Source organism: Halichoerus grypus, chromosome 8 (genome assembly GCF_964656455.1).
Source record: "Halichoerus grypus chromosome 8, mHalGry1.hap1.1, whole genome shotgun sequence".
In the NCBI taxonomy this organism is placed as follows: Eukaryota; Metazoa; Chordata; class Mammalia; order Carnivora; family Phocidae; genus Halichoerus; species Halichoerus grypus.
The window spans coordinates 118,917,575-118,930,007 of record NC_135719.1 but is presented as its reverse complement, the minus strand read 5'-3'; the positions used below and the strand labels follow the sequence as shown (position 1 = coordinate 118,930,007).

At 35.5% G+C, this 12,433-nt stretch overlaps 1 protein-coding gene across 5 annotated transcripts in view; it reads right to left on the bottom strand.

Moving 5' to 3' along the window:
- PALS1 (protein associated with LIN7 1, MAGUK p55 family member) overlaps window positions 1–12,433 on the bottom strand; it is a 77,581-nt gene that overhangs the window by 42,456 nt on the left and 22,692 nt on the right. For 3 of the 5 annotated variants that reach the window (XM_078053823.1, XM_078053822.1, XM_078053824.1), the window contains exon 3: window positions 8,237–8,524. In XM_078053823.1, coding sequence (XP_077909949.1) covers window positions 8,237–8,501 — 265 coding nt within the window. In that variant the 5' untranslated portion in view covers window positions 8,502–8,524. Of the gene's footprint in view, window positions 1–8,236; window positions 8,769–12,433 lie in introns of all 5 variants that reach the window. The other 2 variants (XM_036071151.2, XM_078053821.1) reach the window with 1 other exon arrangement.

The window sequence follows — 12,433 nt, the reverse complement described above, 5'->3', positions numbered from 1 at the left end:
CAAGAACAGTTAATTTTGTATACACTTAAAGAAATGTTCCATTGTCTGATGCAGGTTATATTTGTTTACTTAAAACAAAACATTCTGTACAATTCCAGAAGGAATTTTTTTTTTTTAATTTTTTTTTTTTAAAGATTTTATTTTATTTATTTGACAGAGAGAGAGACAGTGAGAGAGGGAATACAAGCAGGGGGAGTGGTAGAGGGAGAAGCAGGCTTCTGTAGAGCAGGGAGCCCGAAGCGGGGCTCGATCCCAGGACCCTGGGATCATGACCTGAGCCGAAGGCAGTCGCTTAATGATCGAGCCACCCAGGCGCCCCCCCAGAAGGAATTTTAAAAATCCAATCAGATACAACTAAATCAGTCCTGTCAAATATGTACCCTCTTCTGTAATTAACAATGAAGATACACAATAAAAAGATGACAGAATCCAGAGAATAGAGACTCCTTTCCCCACTCCCATAAACAGAGACACAACAGAGGAAACACAAGGATAAAGAGCCACATGGACAGAAAAATAGAAAGATACATGGAGAATCACAGGGCTAGCGAGAATGACACAGTGCAGAGAGGGAAGTGGACAAAGAAGGGAGTATTGCAGCAGAGATATAACCACAGTAAGGCAGGACAGAGGGAGGGCAGAAAAGGGGACACTGCAGAGGAGAAGGCGGCAAAGGCAAGTATATCAAATCTGGCTTTGAGGATAAATTCTAGTCTGCCACAGCTTCCCTACAAGAAAGTTCTTTAGATCTAGTTTAAATTCTTTGTCCCACAGTTCGATCTATTTCTTCTTACTTGATGTTCAGTAGAAATTGTTTTAAGTTCCCATCATCTTTTCTAACATTTCTTATAACAAATAATTTAATATTATCTAGATCTATTATATTATCTATTATTTATTATTATATTATCTATTATACATTATCTAAAAAATTACTTCTATTTGGCATTGGAATACAATTAATCAGATAAATACAAACATACACATAAATCCACAAATCTACCCCCCGAACCCTCTCCTTTCCCCTTGGCCCTCTCCTGGTAGCCTAAAATATAAAAGAATGAAGATTTAAATTAGGCAACAGAAAGCAAAAACCAAGAGTTGCTCTATCTGAAATTCTATCATAGGCAGTCATATGGGAGAACTTTTTGGCTTTAAGGGTACAAAATAAAATTACACAAGGAAGCTAAGGAATCTCCATCTCTGGAGAACTTTCGAAGTAATGGTGATCACCACCTACCCTGGATTAGCTTTGCTTATTTTAACTCATGCTATCATTTACACCCAAATGAAAAGACAGTTTCTAGAGATCTATTCTAGCATAACAATCTTCCATCTCATTGTTTAAATAATACAGATTTCCTTAACCTATCTGCAGAAATTTCTGGATTTTAACCAACTTTTAACTTTTTTTCTGAAACTTTTAAAGATTTCTTCTTTTCTCCTAAACTGGACAGTCAAACTGAATATTCATATGAGGACCTTAATATTTCTGAGTATGAGGAAATTATATCAGTTTCCAGTATATCTATCTGCTGAATCAAAATCAGAACATTCATTCTGGAAATCTTTGCTTAAACAGAGGTAGACTTTTTCTTTTTTCTTTCCAAATTTAAGAACATAAAATTCAGATCTTTGATTTTTGGTTGGCAGTGGACCAAGTCAAAATGAATTAAAAAAACAAAAATCAGAAGCTCATGAAAAATCCTGAACAGTAATTACTCATTAACAAATTGGGTTACAAATTAAAAACAAATACCAGTTAAGTATACAGGCAAAGAGAGTTAAGAGAGACAGCACAGGAAAAATCTTATCCCTAAACATGGTAAGACAATGAAAAACTGTCACTGAAGCCCCAAATCTGGGATGAGAATACCTGGGTCCTAATTATTGCTCCATCACTTGTTAGTTGCATTATATGTCACTGGACAACCCACTGCAAGTCTCTGGGCCTTTCTATAAAATGAGTGGGTTTGACTAGGATAGTATTTCTCAAACTTTTGTTGGCAATACACAAAGCTATTTGAAATATAAGATTTATAAATACCTATGTGCAATATATTTTAATGTTTTCTATTTAATCTAGTTCTTAAAAAAATTACTGACTGATAGGATGGCTAAAATTAAAAAACATATAATACAAGTAGAAGCAAGGATGTACAGAAACTGGAACCCTCTACACATTGCTGATGAGAACAGAAAACAGTACAGATACTCTGGAAGCCTCAATAACTTAAACACAGAATTACCACATGACCAGCAATTCCATTCCTAGGTATGTACCCAAAAGAAATTAAAAACAGGTGTTCAAACAGAAACTTGTATGTGAATATGCTTAACACTATTACAGTAGCCAAAAGGTGGAAACAACCCAAATGTTCCATCAGCAGATGAATGGATAAACAAAATGTGGCATGTCCATACAACAGAGTATTCAGCCATGAAAAGGAATGAAGTACTAGTCCATGCTATAACACAATGAATCCTGAAAATAATATGCTATGTAAAAATAAGCCCGTCACAAAAGGTCACATATTGTATGAGTTATAGGAAATGTCCCAAATAAACAAATCTATAAACAGAAAGTAGACTAGGGTTGTTAGGGAGAGGAGAGAATAGGAGTGACTGCTAACGGGTACGGAGTTTCTTTTAATGAGAACACTCCGAAATTATACAGTGGTGATGGTTGCACAATCTTGTGAATATACTAAAAACTCGTGAATAACACACCTTTAAAAGAGTTAATTTTATGGTATATCAATGTCTTTTTTTTTAAGATTTATTTTAGAGAGAGAGAGAGTGTGTGTGTGTAGAAGTGGGGTGAGGGGCGAAAAGTGGAGGGGAGAAAAGTAGACTCCCCGCTGAGCTCAGAGCCCAACACAGGGCTCAATCTCATGACCCTGAAATCATGAGCCAAAACCAAGAGTCGGATGCTTAACGGCCACCCAAGCCACCATATGAATTATATCTTAAAAAATTTGTTATTTTAGAAAAACAAAATGAAAATTTGCTGGTTAAGATCCACAAATTAACTTCAGGGACTAAGAGGTTAGATGATCTCTGGTGGCTTCTGGTTCTTACAAAAGTTAAATTTTAGGGTGCCTGGGTGGCTCAGTCGGTTAAGTGTCTGACTCTTGGTTTCGGCTCAGGTCATGATCTCAGGGTTGTGAAACTGAGCCCGCATTGGGCTCCATGCTCAGCATGGAATCTGCTTGAGATTCTTTTCTCCTCTGCTCCTCCCCCTGCTCCCCCCACCCCCAAATAAATAAATTAAAAAAAAAAAAGCTAAATTTTAGTCAAACTTCAGAAGCTTAAGCTTAGAAAAGTTAAGTAACCTGTCTAATGTCAATAGCAATTAAATGAAAATAAAAAATATTCAAACTCTACATCTGACTCCAGACATCCCTTTCCAATGATTCAATGATGTCCTGCATTTCTGAACATATCATGACACAATGATGCAAGTCTTTGCAAGAAGCAAAAGCTAAAATCTATTATTACTTAATAGGCAGAATGAAGTTTTGATGCAATGTATCAAAGACTGGTATAGCAGTTAATTATTTTTCAGTAGAATTATGCACATTTAACAACCAAACATTACGTGACTATAAACATATTATAATGAATTTTCTAATCTTTACTCTAGATTAGCTCTAATTTTAGCAATCTGAACAAATCAGAAAATTTTCAAACAGACCCAACATTTTAAACATTAAATCTAGTACCCATAAGTCTAATCATGTTACTCCCAGAAAAAAAAGTTCCTCAAGGAATGACTAAAAGAAGCTTGGAAACATCTATAGCAGCTGAGAAAAAATTTAATAATAATTATTAGTTTTTCAGAAGTAGGCTGAACTCAAGGTCACTGGCACTGGAATTTTGTTTGTTGAATTTAAATAAACTTTCCTTAAAGCCAATCTTTAAAAACATTTATCACAGTCTAGCAAAATTCCAGTATATCCCATGGTCAGTCAGAAGTCAAAAAATAACAAAGAAATGTAGAAGATATATTTTACTTTGTAACATCAAATACGGGAATACTATTGACTTTATAGCTGAATACTCAGAGACGTGGCAAAAATAGTAGACACTAATCAAGACTGAAACATGCTATTAATTAATATAATGAAGTATTTTATTCATCCTAATTTTCTGCCCCTTGGCGTACCTTTTATCTTCACACTAACAGCATCTGGTATGAATTAAAAAGCCCCTAATCACGAATTTCAAGGATCTCCTTATTAACCACAAAACATCATGGGTGTGTGTGGGTGGGTGGGTATGCCTTTCCAAAGGTCTCTTCATATGTGATAGATGACAGTGTTTCCTCCTTTATTCCCTTTAAATATTCTATTATATTTACTTGTCTACAACCCTGGCCCCAAATTACTTCTATGTGAATACAAAAACAAACAAAAACAGTGGCACCTGAAATCTAGAGGTATCTGAAAAATGATTCTACTCTACTTCATCCTACTCTAACCTGCTTTGTTATTTTCTCAGAATTTCCCTCATGAAGTAGTTTGTTTTGCTTATGAAAGAGAACAAGACAATGAGATTTTATTTGAAGCAAAGCCAAGTTTTAATAACTCATGCCAATTTTAAGGAAAGCTTCCCTAATATATCAAAATTCTTATAATTTATAATACTAATATTATTTGAAATTAAATTCCCACATCACCCTTTTCTTTTAATAAGGGTCTAAAAATTTTTTAAAAGACTTTATTATTTGTGAGAGTGCATGCACATGAGAGAACACGAGTGGGATGAGGGGCAGAGGGACAAGCCGACTCCCCGCCTGCTGAGCAGGGAGCCCGATGCGGGGCTCAATCCCAGGACCCTAGGATCATGACCTAAGCCGAAGGCAGATGCTTAACAGATTGAGCCACCCAGGCACCCCTTTTAATAAGATTCTGACTGCTTTTAAACAAGCAAGTTCAGTTCATCCTTTCAGAATATTTTCTATCAATTCCATCCCTGCACTTTTATTATTAAACAGTACCTAATTTATAAATCCTTTCATTAAAAACCACTACCCTCAAATAAATAAATAAAATCTTAAAAAAAAAAAAACCACGACCCAAAGTATCTAACCTTCCAATCATATTTTCAATTCTTAAAATAGTATTTTCTCTACTCACAGATAAATGATGATTTATCACTGGAAACTGATGGCTTCCTCTTAAAGAAAGAAATTAGTTGTCGCATCCTTCCCTCATTTAAAACAAGGTGGCTGTTTCTGGCTGTGAAAAGGCTGAGCAGTTGCCTCTGGCATGTGTTTATTAATTAAAATACTGGCAGGGAGACACAACTTTAAGGGAGTACTTCTGTTGTAGTTTGATGTGTTAGCAAATTATGTACAGGAAAAAAATGTTTGGTATAAAGCTATTACACTTCATTTTAAAATGAAAACTTAAAACTCAGTATATCCAAAAATGAAGCTTTGACTGGCAATAACAACTCTATAACTTCCACTAACTTATCATGTTTTCTATAATTAACACATTTGTGTTGAGTCTATCAGCAATAAACCTATTACTTATTTCTCAAAGTATTAAGTATTCTTTTCAAAAATTGAATTACAGATACCTCTTACATTTTTTAAAAAAAGATTTATTTGTGAGAGGAAGAGAGCACATGAGTGGGAGAGGCAGAGGGAAAGGGAGAGAGAATCTCAAGCAGGCTCCATGCTGATCGTGGAGCCCGATGGGGGACTTGATCTCACAACCCTGAGATCATGACCTAAACTGAAACTGAGAGTCAGACTCTTAACCAATTGTGCCACCAGGTGCCCCTGGTATTACATTTTGAACTACTTTAAAACAAAATATGTGAAACAGCCTTAAATTCAAGGACTGCACAAAGGTATTTTTGAAAACCACAGTGGACTGCAAGCTGGAAGAAAATATAGCTGTCCTTTAATCTACACTTGCAGAAAAGTTAGGCAAGCAACATATAAACAGAAATAGGAAAAAGCAAAAAATTTGAGAGAAATGGTCTCCAATCTTCTGTGCTTAGGGAAAAAAAAAGTTTCACTAAAGTGAATCTGGCTTAAGCTGTATTTGTTTCTTTACTGAGAGTACATGAATATTATCTATTAGATAGATTTTTCTGCCTGATCTAAGTAGAGCAAATGGACAAATACATTAATCTTAATTTAAAAATTTAAAAATTTAAAAGAAAAAAGGAATAATCAATCCAGGCTTGGGCTGGATATATTACAATGTAATCATTCTCCAAGTCAGAGAGAATATTTACAAGAATATTTTAATAAAAAACAATGGAGGGGTGCCTGGGTGGCTCAGTTGGTTCAGCGTCTGCCTTCCTCAGGTCATGATCCCAGGGTCCTGGGATCGAGCCCTGCATTGGGCTCCCTGCTCAGTGGACAGCCTGCTTTACCTTCTCCCTCTGCCCCTCCCATCCCTGCTCGTGTTCCCTCTCTATCTCAAGTAAATTAAAAAAATCAAAAAAAAAAAAAGGAGTGGTGGGAGATGAGGGCCAGTAAGAGGCAATCGGGAATTAAATATTTTTACTCTAACAAAACTCTTTGGAAAAAAGAGCATAAAATTCTTTCAGGTAAATGTATTTTGAAAATATGTATTTTTTCTGTTTTCACTATAGTTTTTTTTTTTTTTTAAAGGAGACAAAGTTTATTGAATACACTGTGAGAGAGCAGTGGGCAGGACAGCAAGGGAGATGCTGTCTGCCTGTTTTCACTATAATTAAAATGCCTGAAGGCATTTACCAGACTTCACTATCACTGCACACATCTGATTTTTTAAAACACAGAGAAGCATGCATGTTGCTTTCTGTCAAGAAACGTGGTTCCTTAATAAATTTATAACAAAGAAGATGATGTGATATAGTAGAAACTGTTTCAGACTTAAAACATAGAGACTTTGTGAGGAACAAATCTAGTATATATGGTATCTTTGGGAAAATTACCTTGCTACTACTCCTGGTAGCAAGAGTTCTGATCCAGTGAGTGAAGAGCACACTGGACATCATTCTTTACTCAAACTCTTTGGAGTACACCAACTGCACACCTAGATCAAGCAAATTCAGACTTGGCTCTACCACTTATTAGCCTGGAATCTTAAACAGTGAGTTAACTCAATTTCAATTTCTTTATTTCCAAAATGGAGATTATAAAGTCCTGTTAATAGAATTATTGTGGATATCACATAGGATGGTATGAGTACAGAGCTCAAATGACACTTAAATGAATGGAAGAACAACGACAATGAAAACTCTCTCCTTCCATAGAAAAGTGGAAGTAAAAAAAGAAAAAAAAAAGTGGAAGTAGCTCTATTTTCACATCTATAAATAATAAATGCCAATAAATAGAATACTTAATTTGAGTTAACCTGGTTTTAAGGGAACGCAAATTAATGTATACCCATAACACCAGTTCACAGATTATTCGTGTGTGTGTGTGTGTGTGTGTGTGTGTGTGTGTGTGTGTGTAGGAAGGGAAGGAAGTACGTTCAATGATCAAATATTCTAAGTTTGGAAACATATATTTGACATCAATCTCCCTTGCAGATTCATAATGCATATTAGCACTCTAAAGGATCTAAAGTCCTATAATAGAGGTTTAACTTATTTAACCCACTGTTCTCAAAATTTATTTAGTCCTAGATTTCTTTTTTGTTTACATCTACTAATAACTCATGGTGCTGTTTTGTTTTTGTTTTTGTTTTTTTCACAGAATGGAGTTTGGTAGTTTTGAGTCATGTTTTATGTGTATGATGCCATCGGAACAGCTCCACTTCTTATTGGCAGTCATTAATTAAAGAAAATCAAACAGATTATAAGTTACAGATAATAATTTCATTACAATTTTACAAACTTCAAGGAAATCAAATTCAAAACCTGAAAAACTGCTTTTCAGTAATTTTGATATAAAAGTTTGAGTTTGAAATAAAAGGTGAATTTCAAGGCTATGAATGTTAGCCCACATATAGAAATTTTTAGTTCAAAGATTGTATCTAAAAACCATATAGTGACTGAACATTTTAGCTATATGCTTTAGCTCTATGTGACTAAAAGTAAACAATGATGGTTGGTTATATGGCCTTTGCATGAAAAGAACTTATCTTGGTCTGAATTCAAATTGCTATTACTTACATTCTATTATACTCCTCTTCCTTCCTGTACACATTTATGTTAAAGCAAGAGAAACAAAAGTATTTTCTATTTTTCTATTTCCTATTATACTGCTGTATTTACTTACCTAGTATTTTCACAGCATAATGAGGACTTTCTAAGACAATTCCTTCCTCTGTATCAAATATAGGGTTATCTATTCCAGTCTTTGGAGGAATTTGGGCTAGTTTCTTAAGTCTCATGGAAGAATTAAGGTCAAGTTCTTGTTTTTTCCCTTCTTCTTCTCGCCTACGCCTCATGTCTTCCTGTTGTTGCCGAATACGCTCCAACTGTGCACTTCGACGTACTGGCATCATCCTGGTGCCCAAATCTCCGGGGCAGTCAACAGCCATCTCTCGATGCTTCTGATGTTCCTCTGGTGATGCAAGATCAACATTTTTTACTTCGCTGTCTGATTCCTCAGTAACATGCCCATTCATATGGGATGTTGTCATGGTTATCTATAAAAACCTGTACCACTTTTTATAAATCAATTTCTCCTATAAAGCCAATCTCTTGATTCTGTAGTATAAAATCCATGTTACTTCAAAAAAAAACAAAAAAACAAAAAACTTCTCACATCACATAATAATGCTATGAAATGTATCCATGAAGGAAATCTAAGGGGAAAGATGGGGAAAAAAAGTATAAGAATTACAACATAAAAGTAGATTTTACACAGCCCACTTCCAATCTATACACAATATAGTATCTCGTAAGTGTACAACATTATTTGGCTATATAGGTTAAGTACTTTCCTTTCATTTTACAGATAATGCTGAAAAAATCAAGGTATTAAAAAAAAATCCCCTCCCAAGAATTTGAAGCATACTGTTTAATTCTATAGCTGAGAAAAATCAATGTATCAGAAAGTTTAGCAAAGTGGGAAAGTAATAAAGTTTTAGGTACTAGTCTGGTAGAGAATAGGTGCTTAAGGTTTAAAGATGTTTTGATCATCTTTGTATAGTCTCAACATAGTACTTTACACTCAATTAATACAGGAGATTGAAATAACTTCTTAGTTAACCGCTAAAGAAATGGGCATATAGCAAGCCATGCTGGTGTCTCACTTGAGATTAAGGCAGTATTGTGGGGGACAATTCACTTTTAGGAGTTTATGAGATGCAGGAGATACCTAATGAAAAAGAAACTTTAATTAGCAGCTAAGGCATCTATAGGATAAAATCACATTAAGTGAGAAAAAGACTATGTGGGTTATCAGTCCTTATAACCAGGCACAATAAAAAAAGAATTAAGAGTTAATTCTTTATGAGGACTCATTCAGAGAATATGGTTGATCTGCTACTACCCAAAAATGTTAAAGTCACACTGCACAGCAAATAAGAATATATTGGACTTAGAGACCAGAAACTGAATTTTAATTCTGCCGCTGCCGGTTCTTCTGGTTTTATGATTTAAGACTAGTCAGTTTCTCTCTCTGAACCTCGGCTTTTTTTTCTTAAATGATTTTCTTTTTTTTTAAGATTTTATTTATTTTTTGACAGAGAGAGACAGCAAAAGAGGGAACACAAGCAGGGGGAGTGGGAGAGGGACAAGCAGGCTTCCTGCTGAGCAGGGAGCCTGATGCGGGGCTCCATCCCAGGACCCTGAGATCATGACCTGAGCCGTAGGCAGACGCTTAACAACTGAGCCACCCAGGCACCCCTGAACCTTGGATTTCTTTGGAAAATTTATTCATAGGCTTGTTCTGAGTTTTAAGTGAGATATCATATGCAAGTTTTAAAACTAAAAAATACATATATGCATATTAATTCTTAACATTAATTTGATTCTATTTTAAAAATCCATTATTAACTTCATTCTCCTATTTTAAAAATCCTTCAACATATTTTATTATTTCTTAAAAGATTTATTTATTTATTTTAGAGAGAAAGCATGCACAAACAGGGGGAGGGGCAGAGGGAAAGGGAGAGAAGCGGACTCCAGGCTGAGTGCACAGCCCCACTTGGGGCCAATCCCACAACCTCAAGACCACGACCCAGCAGAAATCAAGAATCAGATGCCCAAATGACTGAGCCACCCAGGCTCCCTACTTCAACATATTTTAGACAAGAAAAATATTTTACTGGATGACACTGGCTTTTCATCTAGCCATTTCTTAGGTATAAGTAGGCAGATTGTTTATGTATGTGTGAACCCACACATTAAATCTAATTAGTCTTCTCTGGGACTTTAAAAATATTTACAATAATAAACCTACTACCTCCTTGAGTTGAGCATCACTTCAGTAAATAGGCTGGTTAGAGCATATGCCAACTCAGCAAAAGCTTGAGTTTTCAAACAATATTCCTAAATGCCAGCCAATCTTCTCTCAAACATCTTGTCACAGACTTCTTAAACCCCACCTAGACTGAGAGGAAAATGACTAGACCAAGAGGCAGGAAAACAGGTGCAAGCTACATAAGCCACTAGCATTACATTCTCACAAGAATTTTGGTAGACTTTCCTGTCTTGTATCCAAATTTTAACTTCTCTCTTTATTTATAACTATGTGACCTACACATAAATAACTTATTTATAATTGGATTGCCTTCTTTTTCAGTAAAATGAAAACTATTAGAATTATATTAGGCTGTTCTTAAGTTTTATATATTGATTATATGTAATGCAAATTCAGCTTATTTAATGTTCTCATTATAAGTAAGCAGAAATGTATGTGGGAGTTACTGTAATCCTATGCTTAATTTTTATTTTAAAAATCTAGGCGTATAGGCATGCCTGGGTGGCTCAGTTGGTTGAGCGTCTGCCTTCGGCTCAGGTCATGATCCCAGGGTCCTGGGACCGAGCTCTGCATTGGGCTCCTTGCTCGGCGGGGAGCCTGCTTCTCCCTCTCCATCTGCCTGCTGCTCCCCCTGCTTATGTTCTCTCTCTGTGTGTCAAATAAACAAATAAAACCTTAAAAAAAAAAAAAAAAAAACTAGGAGTGTACATATGTCCAGAAAATTAAAACTCTCAACTTTTTCCAATTATAATATTTACTGGGGATTAAAAATCGTATTTAATAATGAATAATGTACTTTTTACCTTATATGCTGGTCTATAAAAATATGATCTGAAATTAAAACTCTCAGCTTAAAAACTGTAAGACTGTGTCCATAATTCATCATGATAGATCATGGGAGGGGAGAATTACAGCTCATGCAAAAGAGACGGGGCCAGGTGATCTGGTTAAAAGTTTTCATGCTTGGACTATTATCATGCTTGTCTTTCTGGATCTAGTCTTCTACTCTCAGAAGAATTTCTGCAACCTGATATTAATCTGCTTAAAATTCCATTTTGGTCATTTCCCTTGGAGTGTTCACAGTCTACTGGGAGAGACAGCAAAGAAAATGAATGATTATTCTTCCCCAGTTGGTTCCTCCTCATTAGATTCTAAATTGAAGACAAGAGTCTGGTCTTATTTTTATACCCCCCAGTATTTAACACAATACATATCATATAGAGAATGCCCAGTGAGAATTTGTTCAACTAAGAATGTCAGAAATTCATACAGGATTGCACAGACCATAGACTCTGAAACTTAGTATGTGGTAAGGAGTCACAGCAAACACTCAAAACATAAGGATACATTTCTTTGAGCAATATTTCAAAGAACAACTAAAAATTAGCCAGATAGAAGAGTCTGTTCCAGGCAGAGGGAATCACATGACCAATAAGAATGAAGAGTATGAAAATATAGCACTTTCAGAAAACAGAACAGAATGCAATAAGGCTGGATGGGACAGTGGGAGCACACCGAACATGAATAATGATAAAAAGGCAAGCAGGGGGCCAGACTAACACAGTTTAAGAGCTAAGGACTTAGACCTTTATCTTAAAAGTAATAAGAATTATTACAGGATTTAAAGCAGAGCTGACATGGTCGCATTCACTTCTAGAGGAATATCACTCTGGCAGAAGTGTGTAAGATTGACTGGCAATGAGACCAGTTTGAAGGCAACTGTAAGAAATGAGGTCCTGAACTAAGACAGTGAGGACAAAGAAAAGTTATGTTGAAAAAAACATATAGGTTACAGAATTACTGGAACTTGGTGTCTGCCTTTCATATAGCAAAAAGAGGAGAGTTGAGAAAAAGGAAGAGAAGGAAGTAGTAGTAGCAGCACTTAAACTTTAACGTGTACTGAGCACTTCGTGCTGGAGAATACTGCAAACACTTAACACAGTATTCACTCATTTAATCCTCATTACTATTCTAAAAGTAGTTCCAAATATGCCTGTTTTGTAGATGAGGAATGGGGGCTGAAGCAGGTCTTGAAGATAGAAT